This window comes from Rosa chinensis, chromosome 7, assembly GCF_002994745.2.
Source record: "Rosa chinensis cultivar Old Blush chromosome 7, RchiOBHm-V2, whole genome shotgun sequence".
Taxonomy (NCBI): Eukaryota; Viridiplantae; Streptophyta; class Magnoliopsida; order Rosales; family Rosaceae; genus Rosa; species Rosa chinensis.
In genome coordinates, this window is record NC_037094.1 from 26,628,842 (window position 1) to 26,644,142 (window position 15,301).

Below are 15,301 nucleotides of genomic sequence, written 5' to 3' on the forward strand. Positions count from 1 at the left end.
AAGGAAAAATGACTAAATCTAGGAAAATAGGTTCCAAAAGGAGTGATAATTTACTTGACTTAGTGCATACTAACATCTGTGGTCATTTTCCAGTCAACACAATTTGCGGTAATTGTTACTTTATCACCTTTATAGATGATTTTTCAAGATATTGTTATCTTTATTTAATTTCTGAAAAATCACAAGCCTTGGATACCTTTAGGATCTTTAAAAATGAGGTTGAGAGACAAACTGGTAGACTCATTAAGGTTGTCAGGTCTGACAGAGAAGGTGAATACTTTAGAAAATACTCAGAAAAGGGACGGCACAAAGGTCCATTTACACTGTATTTGCAAGAATGTGGTATTGTGGCACAATACACAACTCCATACAATCCTCAGCAAAATGGAGTTTCAGAGAGAATGAATAAAACCATGACAAATATGGTTAGAAGCATGATTTCAAGGTTTTGTTACCAAATTTATGTGGGGAGAAGCATTGAAGACTGCAAACTACATTTGTAACAGAACTCCAAGCAAAGCAGTTTCAAAGACTCCATTCGAGTTATGGTGTGGCTATAAACCAAGCTTGAACCATTTTTATGTGTGAGGATGTAAAGCATAAGCTACAGTGCATAATGTAGAAGCTGTTAAACTTGACTCTAAAACAGTTAGTTCCTACTTCATTGGTAATTCTGAAAAATCAAAAGGATTCAAGTTTTATTGTCCAGGTAGAGGAATGTGGAATGTCATAGGGCCACATTTTTTTTATGAAATGCTTTATCAACAAGAAAGTGTGGATGATGACATGGATGCAAACTCATCAGATAACAGATTTGAAGACTAGTTTGTTTATCCTTGTTACTATGATGAAACTGGTTACTGTGGTGAAACTGAAAATAATAGTGTTGCTGCTGAAATGGAATTATTCCCATTACATGAACAAAATGGACATGAAGCACAACATGATCACAATGATCAAGTTATAGATATTGCAGGACAAGAAGCACAAAATGGTGAAGTAAGTGGTGCAGTTTAAGCTGAAAATGCAGAAGTTGCAGAAGCTGCTGCGGTGGTTGCAGAACCTAAAATTGCACAACCTATAGCTTTGAGAAAGTCTGGGAGAACACGAAGGTCAGCAAGCCCTGATGATTATCATATATATCAGATAAATGCAGAACCTGATTTAGAAGAAGAAAGTTATCCTATATCAGTTAAACAAGCAATGCAATCTGTGAACAGTGCCAAATGGAAGCAGGTTATGGAAGATGAGTTGCAAAGCAAGGCAAAGAATGAGATATGGTTTTTGGTGGACATAATTGATACTTGCAATCCTATAGGCTGTAAATGGGTTTTCAAGACCAAAAGGGATGCAGATGGGAATGTTGAAAGATATAAGGCAAGGTTGGTTGCAAAAGGTTTTATATAGTTAGAAAGAGGCAGTTGATTATAATTATACATTTTCACCAGTTTCAACAAAGGATGCCTTCAGGGTACTCATGGCCCTAGTGGCACATTTTGACTTAGAGAGCATCAGATGGATGTCGAGACAACATTCTTGAATAAGAATTTAAATGAAGACATCTACATGTTACAGCTTGAAGGGTTTGCGGAAGATGAAAACAAAGTATGCAAACTCAGAAAGTTTATATATGGACTTAAACAAGCCTCCAAACAGTGGTACCTGAAGTTTGACAAAGTAATCACTGATTTTGGTTTCTTGGAGAACAAGTCGGATGAATGCATTTATCTAAAAACTAGTGGAAGTAATTTTATCTTTCTGATACTTTATGTTGATGACATCCTACTAGCTAGCAGTAATATGTGTTTGCTAAAAGAAACAAAGATTTTTCTTTCAAATCAATTTGATATGAAGGATATGGGAGAGGCTCACTATGTGCTTGGTATAGAGATTCCAAGGGACAGAAGAAACTATGTTTTGGGATTGTCTCAAAAATTTTTATTGATAAAGTGCTTTACAGACTTGGTATGCAAGGCTGTAAACAAGGATAGGCACCTGTGTCTAAGGGAGATAAATTGCATAAAGGTAAATGTCCAAATAATGCATTGCAAAAGAAAAATGTGGAAAATGTGCCCTATGCAAAATTGGTAGGGAGCTTAATGTATGCTCAGGTATGCACAAGACCTGACATATCATTTGTTGTAAATATATTGTCAAGGTATCAAGCAAAAAAAGGTGTTGAGATGTTTGAAGAGGACCAGAGATTATATGCTGGTTTACAGGAAGATTGAAGGTCAAGAATTTGAGATAAAACCATATGCAGATGCATCATATAAATTTGATATGGATGACCTGAAATCCACTTCAGGTTACATTTTATTTTTAGCTGGAGGAGCAGTCTCATGGAAAACAGTAAAGTAAAGTTTGACAACAACTTCAACATTCCAAGCAGAACATATAACAATCTTTGAGGCAACTGGACATGCATTATGGTTGAAGAATTTTGTGTCTCAATTGAAATTGGTTGAATCTGTTGAAAGACCTATGACTATTTACTGTGATAATGCATCAACAGTGTTCTTTTCAAAGAACAACAAACGGTCATCAGGATCCAAGAATATTGATGTGAAGTATTTTGCTGTTAGAGAAAGAGTCAGAGATGGTGAAATAGAAGTGGTTAAGATTGGTACAAAGGATCAGTTGGCAGATCCTTTAACAAAAGCTTGCCAGTGTCCAACTTTGTTGAACATGTCAAAACTATGGGAGTTTTGAAAAGTCTAGATGCTGAAGTGAACTAATAGCATTTGTGCTTAAAACTTAATGTACTGTGATTTTATTCTTTCATAATGAATAAAGCAGTGTAGTTCATTCATGTCCATATATTTCATTCATCGTTTGCTGTAGAATCAAGTTGTATAAACTACAGTGTGTTGTTAATGACACAGCAAATTTGCAGACAGATGATATTGAGTATGAAATAGATTTCAGTTTTCAATATTATATTGAAATTTTGGTAGGACTATATATATGCCTATATGAAGATGATTACTTAAGTTTAGGGGTATATTACTACTTTGTTTTGAGGGAATTCATGTGGTTTTATTTATTGCAATGTGATCTTGGAATGCTGGTGATTTGCTAATTCACCAAGACATTCTTAAGTTCGTTGTTGTTAAATATAGCTGACAGAATTTTGAAACAGATTGTTAATGTGAATTGAACTCAAGGTGCACACTTCAATAAACTGTGTTATATAGATACCTAGATTCTAAACAATGTCAAGTTCAGTGGGAGATTGTTAGATATCCTAATGAACAAGACATTGTATAAAGCTGAATGTAGATATATGTATGACTAGTTTTTGAGTTCAAGCATTGAAATAAGTAGAGAGACTATATTAAATCATATTTGGTCCTACTTATAATATGTTAGAATTATGAAATTCAAATAAATGCAGTTATGAGGTATTATTTGATGTTCAGTTTCAAAATACAGTTAACATATGATGACAGTTTCTTGATGGAAGAAATTGAAGTGAATGGCTAACTGTATATATGTCAGATTTGGTCCTTGTTGATACACATGTACGTTGTTTTCTCATTCTGAAATAGTCCCATCAACTGAAAGAGAAAAATAAAGGTGGAATCAGGAGAAAAACCAAATTGACAACTCGAGTGGTTCAAGTAAGATTGTTATTTACTTTCCTAAAATGTATTACACAGATGAGAAATTCTACAATATCTTAACATATGACATGCATACAATTGCCTTAAAGTGGTAAAATGAGTCATCAAAATAGTAATATTAGTCCTCAAAATGGTAACATGAGTTCTTCAAGTGGTAAATTTTTTTAGTTACCACATGAGTCCTCAAGTAGTAAAATGAGTCCTTAAAGTGGTAAAATGAGTCATCAAAGTGCTAAAAAATAGTTGATGTATGATAAATATTAACATACCATAGCCTTACCCTTACACAGATAGTTTAATTTCATGTATTCAATTTGAGATAGTTTAAATATTCAGTGCGGGGAATTCACTGCAATGATTTGTTTGCGATTAAAATTTGCTGTAGTTAGTTGTTCACTTTTGTGTTTTCACTGCAGTGATTTGTTCATGACTATGATTTAGGATTTCAAACATCCTTGTGTAGTTCCTTATCGAGCTATTTATCTAAGGGATCTTATTATTTTGCATCATTTGATGTCTTTGTTGGTCGCTTTGCTATTGAAAGGCGGTTTGGGTACTTCAGTAGGTTGGCAAAGATGTCTTCTTGTTGTTCTTTTAGGTCTCATGGCCGAAAAAGATGGCATCAACGGGGTGAAGCAAACGTAAAGATTCAGAAATGGAGGTTTCTTCCGACATGCTGCTAACAATTAATTTTTTTTTAGAGGGTAAAACAGGAAATAATTTTTTTACAAAAATTAAGGGAGGTCTAGATTACGGCAGTCAATAGGTCGTGTTGGTTCGGGTTCATGTCGAGTCAAGGTATTTGTCGTGTCACAAGAAACAAACCCAAACCCAACCTATTTAATAATCGTATCAAAAATTTATACTCAAGCCTAATGTATTTATTAAACGGGGTACCTGTTTCCAACTCGCTTAACCCATTTAATAAATAGTTCGTATCATGTTGGACAAAATGACCCATTTAAGGGTTAATATTGCGACCCATCTAACAAAAAAAAAGCATAAATTGATTAAATTCACTAGAGAATTTATAGTGTTAACGATGAAGTGGTAACCCTAGCTAGTTAAAATGAGAAAAAGACTTACTTAACCTTTATATACATATAATATTACTTTTTCTAAATGGCACATTTAAGCAGGTTATATATAATATATAACCCAACTTATTTAATAAACGGGTTATACGGATTCACTTCTTGTTAGTGGAATTACTCGCGGTCGATCTGTTTATTAAATGGGTCATAGTGGGTTGACTCGCGGCCGACTCACTTTTTAATTGTGCGGGTTTTAAGTCGTATTACCGGGTCGTGTTGAAATTGACAGCTTTAGGCTAGATAGCAAATTTAGAGGTCTGACTAGAATTACCCTCATTTTTTTTTTCTAAAAACTTTATTACTTGAGAGAATTAACCCAACATAGATAGTACATCGTTAATCTGCAAAGGGCTCAATCGATAAAAGAATTATAAAATATTTTTTCAAGTTGAATAACATATCTTAATCCATTGACGCACCATAATAAATGTGGTGCAGCCGGGATTGCAAAAAAAATTAAGGATGAAGTTCAATATATTCTTTTTAGATTGATACAAGAAATATAGAAACATATATATTTTAAGAAATAGTAAATTGAGAAAAACAAAAGTATTTTTCTTACACATAAAAAAAAAACAAAATAGTACTTGTTAGAAATGAAAACTAAACTAAAGGTCGAAAATTTGAAGTGATTATGAATAGATAAATAGGCGATATTTAGACAATGGCTAAGAGTTGCACTTCATTAGTAGATTTGTCATAAAGCTCTTCATCTTTTGGTGTAGTTCTGTAGTATATTGCATAGACTATCAATTGAAATGCTCTAACAATCACACCGAAACCATTGCTAACCAAAATAAAGTAGTCCACTTTTCCAATAAGAGCATAGGAAGTCTAGCAACAACCATTTAGAAAGTTGGCAACTGAGAGTGAGAATGGCATATATTTCACACTCTTTGTTTTAATGACATCACTCACAATGAATAGAGGAGAGCTATACATGAGGACATTGAAAAAATCACAGATAGAAGTAACTACAACAACCCTCAAATGTCGATTCATCTTTATCTTATGCTCAAGTATTGCCAACATAGTTTCACCCACAATAGCCCCAAAGAAAATAAGTTAGCATACCAAATATGTAGCAACCCTCTGTCACCCTTTTGTTGAAGCATGATAGAAGAATATGCCAAGATAAATGAGCTCTATAATTATTCCAATTTTGTTAATGGTGACAACTAAAATACTATTTGGATTAACAAATGGCAATCCATAATAAGAGCATTATAAAAACAATTCAACACTGTTGTAAGGTAAGGCTTTGGATCAGAATGTTCCATATTTGTATGAATGTGGGAGAGAGAGGAAAAACCCGCCAGAGATGACATTCCCAACCACACCGACCACAAATCTAGCATCTGTATGCACCATCTTTGACAGGAGAATTTGAAGAAGTGAAAGCTGATATTTATAATAGAATTGTTAGTCTCTTAGTGATTTTTTGTTCTAGTAGTAATGGGATTCTCATGTATTCTGTGTGCATGAGTTTTATGGTTATACTTGGTCGAGTACTTACCCTCATTTTGAATTAGAAGCACCATCAACATAGAAAATAAAAAATGTCAACAAAAAAAAAATGTATTATTTAGTAAACGAAGCTAAAAGGCTTCATGACCTTGTTGCTCTCTCGTTGGATTTCCGACGGGTTTATTCTTCCATTGTATTTGAATGTTTATCAAGAAAGTTTTGAATTTCCAGCTTGTTCCCCTCTTCTCGCTCAGCTATTTATGGAACTGATTTAAATTGATTGGTGTCTTTGAATTGAAGCAAAGCTTTGAGTCATAATCTGTTTCATTGATTTCTTTTTAAATATTGCAGCAACAACTTCTAAGCTTAATTTTCTTCTACCTCTAATTAGTTTCTTGTACATCCCAGAAACGTTAACAGTATATTTTCTTTTCCTTCACATTCTAACTGCTTGCTAGATTAGAATCTTTGCTATACTGATCTTTTTGTTGTACCTACTGAGCTTGTGAAGCTCATTCCCTATGTTCTTGTTGTGGTTTCAGGAAAGAAGTCCATGAGTGGATATGTTAGTGAGATACCAGAACTGTCTTGAGCAGAAAATGTTGGAGCTTTGTTTGCTTGTGAAGTGTGTGATGGATTGTGTTTTCCTTGTTTAAGTGATTGCTCCTTGGTGCTGGATGTTCATCATTCCAGAATTTTGTTCTTTTTGGCCTTGGCAGTGTACATATGTTGTAAATGACTGAAGTATTAACTTGGAGCATTCTTTTGTAGTGGAAAACTGGAGAGCAAGTTGCTCTTTTTGAGCTTATAAAATGAATTAGTTTTCTCAGTTTTTGGAAGGGCTTTATGTAAAGTGTTTGCTTGGAATTTTGTTAAAAGTCTTCTTCAGTAAAGGATTAGAAACTTGCTTTTAAGTTAGAGTTTTGAAAACTTCCAGTTTGTTTTTGTTTCGTTTGTGATCACAGCTTTGTTCTTACTTCTTCAAACCAATAATAAAAAAAAATCTTGTTATGATTCTAGTTTTAACCACCACTTTATCATGACTCAAGGTTGGGTTGTGACAGCCACCAAATTCATAAAACAAAAAATCAGTCATCCGACTTCCTTTTGAGTGCTTATGATCTTCATCAGTTAGTTAATGGCAAAACAAATGCGGCGGATTTCACCATTTGCTGCAGACTTCAAACCGATATTACTCATCTTCACCATGGACCTTCCGAACTCTATGTTGAAGTTTAATGCCTGCAAGCCTCTCACACCCAAGAACTGTTGGACAAAGCTTTTTGTGGAGGCATCAGTCCATAATTTTTGATCAGACTCGAGTATCCCGCGACCATCCTCTAAGTTTTTGAAGAATGTTGCATCAAATAAAGCTGCACTGCCTGTGTCCAAATCGACACGCTTTGCTGCATCACCATCTTGGGGGCAAAGTGTTCGTAGTTGAGGAAGAAATGAAGGGTTGATGGTAGGATCTGCGCTATTTCCAGTTGTAGTGAAGTTGTAAAGCCTGTACCTGAAGAACTGGCAAGCTGAAGTGCCAATAGTGTGTCCACCTATAAATTCCAAACTAAGATGCATATCAGTTTAATGAAGCTACAAAATATATAGAATTAATGGCTATTAGTTAGAAAATATTACGCATTAGAAATCTAGCATTCAAGGTTATGTACCAACAAGAGTGACAAGATCTTGAGTGTTGAGACCAAAAGTTTGAAACTTGGTCTTTTGTACATCAATAGAATCCCTAGGGCCAGGTAGATTTTTAGCCTCAGATCCCAATGATACTCGTCCGTCGAACCTTCCGGTAGGCACGTTCCAGTTAATGCCCTTTGTCTGCAAGAAAATATATCAAAGATTAATCCATGTGTATTATTTTTAAATATACCGAGGATGCAACAAATTAGTGCATCTATACTACTAACATATTCGCTAGGTTATCAAAGAAAAAACTAACTAAGAAGACAGAATCGCGAGCAGCTAGGGCGAGAATATCAGCACAGGAAACAACACCAGGGCATGCAGCTTCAAGCTGAGTCTTTGCATCGTCAATAACTTCCCAACCTCTCAATCCAAGGTTTGGGACAGCGGTTTTTTCAGTGTTTTCGCCGTTGAGGAGGACAGATGCGTCACAACCTTGGACAAAGCAGTCATGAAAATGCATCCTCAATAAGCCAGCAGCAATGGAAGGAGAGGATTTGAAATGCTTCTGAACTGTTTCTGTAACAATGGACTCTGCCCTAGGACATGAACTAGAATAGAATCCAACTCGTGTGCTTTGGCTTTGTACCGAGCTGGGGAAGGTGGTAGCCACGGCAAGCAAGGTCAAAATCATAATGAACATGGAGGACTTCTGGTACATTTCGAACTTAGCTAGCTTATTTGTTTATATTGAATCAATGTATAAATGATTAGATGAATGCACTACAAGAAAAATGGTCTATAAATACTCGTTTTCACGTATAATCCTCTAAAACAGGCACATAATGTGCGTTGTATTAAATTATTTACCACCACATGTATCATTTGCATGTTTTTAATTTGATTATTGACAACTCACTTTACATTCTATAAAAAAAAAATAAAAAAAAAGACAACTCGCTTTACGCATTGTTGTCTAAAAATTGTTATTTGAGATATCAACAAGCATAAATGCGCGTTGCTAAATATTTTTAGAACCACAACGTGTGGCGCACGCTGTCAAAACTTTGAGATAAAAGAAAAATAAGGGAAAATTGTGAGGGAGTTGTCTGCTTTATTCTAAATTTTAGCAGAAATTTGAAATTTCGTTGACCTAGCCTTCATAGAGTCACTAAAGACTCTTGCCCTAGTCAAAGCCAAAATCTGTGCTCATCTCCCGCCACCAAAAGCTCTCACACTAGTCGAAGCCTTCACAATGTTCGACGGGATCGGAGCCACCTAATCGTTTCAGACCTCAAGCTACTTTTCAACCAGTCTTCCCTCCTGCCATCAACTCTCTAAGGTACCAATCGCTCTTCATTCTCAGTTTTCAATTTTAAATTCTCAATTTGAAATTATACAAAAATCAAAACTTAGATATCTCTCTCTCCCTCCCTCACTCACTTGCAACATCTCTCAGATCAGTTCGCTTCTCTGTCTTTGATTCCCAAGAAGATCAGCTCACTTTTCTTTGTGCATTACTCCCTTCAGTTCCTGCAATGCTGCTCCGATTCTAATTACAGGTACTGTCTTTGGACTTATTTTCGTTTATGGTGGTGTTTTGGTTCCAAAATTGGAAGAAATTGAATGGGCAATTGGAAGCAATTGAGTATATGGCTACGTGGAATTGAATGGGCTTCTCTTTCTGTTTCTGCTTCAGTAATGCAGCAATTGATAAGGAAGGTTTAGTTAGCTGCAATCTTTGACTAGTTTTCTACATTTTGAGAAAATAAGTAAAGCAGATTAGCATGTAATTTTGACATTTATAGTTCTACAAATTTTTTAGTTTTGAAAATATATGAGGTAAATTGATGCCATGTGTGAGTTTGATGGGGAAGGCCTTTAGTTTGATTTAACAGATTTAGGCTTACATGTAATCAGAATACTGAAATTTTGATTGGTACATTTAGGCTTACACTTTTGTCAATACAATTTCTAGAATTTGGGTATTTTACTGTTCAGTTGCTGCAACATTTGGTTTTTGATAACTAAACTGCTTGGTGTGCTTTCTTATGCATTGTAAAAACTAGTTGGTGGAAACAATTGGAAGAATGAGTTTAGCGTGATTGAATGGGTTGGAAGAATACACATAAGCACCATTCAATATAAAATATAAGTTTAGTGTGATTGAATGAGTTGTGGTCTAAATACTTGCACTACTATGTGAATGCATTTTAGGGTTTAAGTTCATTCTGATACTAAAATTAGTGTTTTGGAACAGCTATAATTTAGGGTGATATAGTTTCTTACTTGTTAGAATCTGAAAAACATTTCATATAATTGGTACATGGACATTGAGTTCTTGTTAGGTTACTGAGGAAATGTATGAGCCTCATTTTTTTCTCCTGAGCTGAGAATATGACCAATTTTAGTGTATGTCCCTGGATGTGTTTATAAACTTGTAATTGCTAACTATATTTAATTTACTAAGTGCATGGAACTGGTTGGCGCATTCCAGTTTACTTGAGTAAGTTTCAATTCTCTAAAATACCTTGAGAAACTTGCTGTTATTGTGTATATATCGAGTTGATCCTTGAATAACATATGTAAAGAAGGGGTTTATTTTTGATATACCCTATCACTCCTTTACAGTTTGGCTACTTCAACAGAACTTTTGTGACACTTTACACAATCATGACTTTTCGGTCTCGTTTGGTTCATATTTCGTTATCTTATTGTTGGATCATAATTTATATACATATTTGTGCCCTAAAACATGGAAATTACTTGTTCTAAAGTCCAATTTAATGTAGACTAATCCAATTCCATTATTCCCCTAATCTTGTATTTTTACTTAACGTTTGTGTTTATTTATATATATTTATTATGTTTTCCTTATCATGTTAGGAAATGATGGAGAAACATGGAAATGAATTAAAAAGTCAACCTTAGCACATTTTCTTACTCCGGCTGGGAGAAAGCAAGCTAGACATGGAAGGAGGGTCGGCAGCCAGATCAAACGAACTCCAAATGAGTTGAAACTTTCCAGATCCATTCTAGATATCCTAAGGATCATTTCTTATGAAGAGTTAAAGAGTTATTTCGGAGTGGAAGGCCTTCAAAAGATTGGTCCAAGTTTCTGACTAAAAGATGAAAATGGCAACACCGGACCTGTACAGATTTTGGCATCATTTTCGGATAAACTACTGTGAACTAAGCTCTGAAATTTTACCATCATTATTTGCACTTACCAAGGAACATTTGGTATGAAGTAGTCGAAGACCAATTCTGAAGTCTCGGTGAAGATTCAATTGAACGAAGTTTCGGAAGCAGAAAATGAATCCTAGTTGATAGAATAAGGGTAACTTGGCCGAGAATCCATTTTGGACAGATTTGTTGTGCATTTTTGGAAGGGTTATGTTGCTACAATTCTCAAGGAGATTTCTAGAAGAATCTTACAAGATTATGACAAGATTAATTCATTATATTATCATTTGGATAATAAGCATGGTGCATAGGGTTCTCTCCATCTTTGTCATTGACTTTGGTGACCCAAAACCACACCAACACTCTTCAAATTCATGATTCACATGCACAATAAAGAGAGCTAGCTGCTTCTCTCTTCTCCTAAGTCATCTTTTTCTACTCTACACTCTAAAAGCTCATCATTTATTTCCTCTTTTCCCTTGTTTTTAGGATCTATTACTACTCTCATACTCTACCTCTATGTTTCTTTGTTCCTTGAGCTGCTCCTTTTGCTTCCATCTATCATTTTACTCCTTTCTCTCTCTTCTATATATAAGCATCCCTTCATCAAACTCTTAAGGCATCATCCATACCACTCGATTACATCTTTTTCTCTCTATATTCTCTACACAATCCACTATCATTTCTTCCACAAAACCTCCATCACTATCATCTCCTCCACAAAACCTCCATCACCACCACCATATATTCATAACCTCCACTATCACCGCCACCAAATTCATCATCTTTTCCATCTACCCATTCTATTTCATATACATAAAGCTCCACAATTCCACCATTTCAACACTTGATTATTTCTACATCTCATATTCCATCATCAATCTTTGAAGAAGAAGGAGAGGAGTCTAGCATCACTTGAGGAATCATCATCACCATGACAAAACTTCCATGAGTTCATCTACACCATCCTCAATTTGATCATCACTAGTCACATCTCTATCCCTACTTTTTAGTTTGATGTTCATAAACATTTTGAAGCTTATGTATTTGATTATAAGTGAGTAGTTAGTTTGTTGGGGCTAGGGTTAAAAGCCCTAGCAACCCTAGCCAATCTTGTATGACTTTGATGTAAATATTATGTTTGATGCACTTTTCTTAGCACCCTAACATACTAGTTCAAGAGTTGAATGTTTATGCTTAAATTTAATCAATTTGGGTATGAATATTTGCCATGACATGAGAAATAATTAAGGTTTGATTAACCTTGGTTGTTTGAAGCATGACAGCATATCATATGTGCATTTTAGGGTTGTGAACTACAATCACGTAGTGATAAGCTTGGTTAGTTTGCATAATTTCTTCATCTCCAAACTTTATGCACTTAGGTAAATGCATTAAATACCTAACTGGATTGAAATGCATGACTTAAGTAGTTAAGTACTACACCTGAGAGGGGTTGCTTGATATCATCAAATGAGCATGTCCCTTGTCATACCCGAGAGGAATGCAAGGAGAGAAATTGGCTAATTAAAAATGGCATCATTCATTATAGAAGCATCATTGTTTGCAAGAAAGGCTAGAGGTGAAAACCTTAAGTTCTAACTCTCATCCATTTTATTACATGTAATTCAGCTTAGGCTAGTTTACATTTCAAGTATTCATTTAGCTATTTCCAAATCAAATCATCTCCAAAACCAAAACCAAAACACTACCTCATCTTGCATATAATCACCATGAACTTTGGTTCAGTTGTGAGCCATTGTTTGTAATTTGTACATTTGCATATTCATCTATCATCCTTTAGGTTTTCCTTAGCTAGAGTGGGTTTTCCAATCCCTTGGGTACAATATCCCCTACTCATAATCCCTACACTATAACTTGGCCCTTATACTTGAGGGTAGCTATTTGGCTAACACTTATTCCGTTAAATTTAGGATTTTTAGCTTAATTCAAATTGAAAAATTAATACATTTTTTTGTTGGAACTGAAAAATTTGTTACTTGTTCAAGTAAATCCAGAATATGTGTCTGGCCCAAACTCTAGGTTACTTGACCTAGTTGTAATAGGGTTTAGAATTAGAGATATTCTCGGAGATATCTGATTAATTGTACGATTATCTTTCCTTGTACAACTTTGATTCTATGTCTTGTAATCTTCTATATAAAGAGGCCCCTATTATCAATGAAAGCACGACTCTATTCTCTCCAAATTTCAGTTTTCCTTAAATACGTTATCAGCACGAAGCCCTAACCTTGAAACAAATAACCAAACCCTGATTCACGAAGATAAAAAACTTGAATCCGAATACAAAACCTTGAAGCCTTTTCTGCCTCCACCTCATACCTTGAAGCACTCGATCCCAGGAGTCCAGAACTGGTGGCGCCACCTCAAGAGCCGACCTGAAACCTACTGAACCGGCCACCAGAAGTTCCATACAACCCACAGCAAATATTCCACCGGTTCACCATCTTCCGGACATCCAATTTCGACCAAATTTTGTCAGCAGACACCCCTCAATCTGAAGATTCAGGAACCGGAAGAAAAAACACAAAAACTGATCTATATTACTGAACCGGCAACCAATCTTTCTAGCAGAAAAGAGAGGAAAAAAAAATATATATATATATATATATATATAGATATATATATATATATATATATATATATCGGGGAGGCAGCCCAAGCCCAGCCCAGAAGCCTTCAAGCCCAACTCCAGAAGCCCATAGTCAACTGGGCCCACTAACCAACAGCTCTGCCACGTCAGCCCCCGGGACCCACTGCCACGTCAGCATCCTGGACCCCACTGCCATGCCAGCACTCGGTCAACAGCTGCCGCAGACTTTTCCGGACACCTTTCTGGCTACTTTTCCGGCAACTTTTCCCAGTCAAATTTTCCGGCGACCTATTTCAAGGTATTTTTTACTAAAAGTTCCCCTTTTTTTTAGAGTTTTTTAATTCAATTTCTCTTCTTTTTCGGGGACTTGCAAACTCCCTTCTTCTCCCCCCTTTCTTCATCATAGGGGAGACCTAATTAAGCCGAACTGTGGGGATTCGTGCACACTCCAAGCTTAGAGCTTGTTGAGATCTCCAAACTTAGAGTTTGTAGAGAATTTATGGATCGACCACTTACGTCATTGTTTCGATCTAATCCAATAACTCTTGGAATTGAATTTCTTGGAAGCAATTACGCTCAGAAATTCACAATTTCTTGGGAGCAACTACGCTCAGAAATTTTATATGTTTTCGTGGTAGCCTTTTATGCTCCGAAACTAACCATAATTTCTTGTTCTCTTTCAGGATGAGTAACTTGAACAAATTGGACTTTGCTCCATTGGGAACAACTGGCTATGGATATCACAGGTAGGTTCGTGATGTCTGCCAGCATCTCAAGGCCAATGGAATCTTGGATACGATTCTCGAGCCTAGACATGACGTGCTAACTGTTGAGCAAGCTCAAGCTTTGGAAGCAAATAGAGCAGCCTTAGAGGCGAATAAGGCAAAACCCATCATCCTAATGACTCGTCATATGGATGATTTACTCCAATACGAGTGTATGAATGAAGAAGACCCCAGAAGGCTGTGGGTCTTACTCGAAGAAAGATTTGGCAACGTCCGTGACTCCCTGCTTCCTGACCTAGAAGTGAGATGGCATAGCCTCCGCTTTTGTGATTTCAAGTCAGTTCTTGACTACAACTCGGAAGCACTTCACATTAAATCCTTAATGGAATTATATGGTAAAGAGATCACAGATGCGATGTTGATTGAGAAGACTCTCTCTACCTTCCCCGTCTCTGCATTGATGGTTGCTAAGAATTATCGAATCGATGTTACTACAGGATGGATCACAAGGTTTCATGAGCTTATTGGAGCTATGAATGTAGCAGAAAAGCATGACAACAACCTTGTGAAGAACTATAATTCGAGATCCATGGAAACAGAGCATATTCCTCGCACCTCTAAGAGAGGGTGCCAAGAGCGAAACCCTAATCTTAGGGATACTTCTGGACATTTTGGTCAAGGTAACTGCCAAAATAGGATAACACAGAACCGAAGAGATCAATGTGGAAAGAGAGAGGGAGCGAACGCCTCTGGCCATATTGGTGGCTCCACCAACACTAAGAGTCATCTAAATGATGCTTTCAAAGTGCCTCAATCAATGGAGTCTGAGCAAAGAGATGTATGTTCTCGATGTGGAGTGTTCAAGTAAATCCAGAATATGTGTTTGGCCCAAACTCTAGGTTACTTGACTTAGTTGTAATAGGGTTTAGAATTAGAGATATTCTCGGAGAT

The 15,301-nt window shown here is 36.0% G+C and overlaps 1 protein-coding gene across 1 annotated transcript; it reads right to left on the reverse strand.

Moving 5' to 3' along the window:
- Positions 1-7,200: 7,200 nt before the first annotated feature.
- Positions 7,201-8,546, reverse strand: LOC112177699 (peroxidase N1). Its single transcript, XM_024315961.2, has 3 exons — positions 8,142-8,546; positions 7,858-8,020; positions 7,201-7,740 (listed from the first exon to the last, which is right to left on the reverse strand). The coding sequence occupies exons 1-3, from the start codon at positions 8,544-8,546 to the stop codon at positions 7,319-7,321; spliced, it is 990 nt and encodes a 329-aa protein (XP_024171729.1). The 3' UTR covers positions 7,201-7,318.
- Between the last annotated feature and the right edge of the window lie 6,755 nt (positions 8,547-15,301).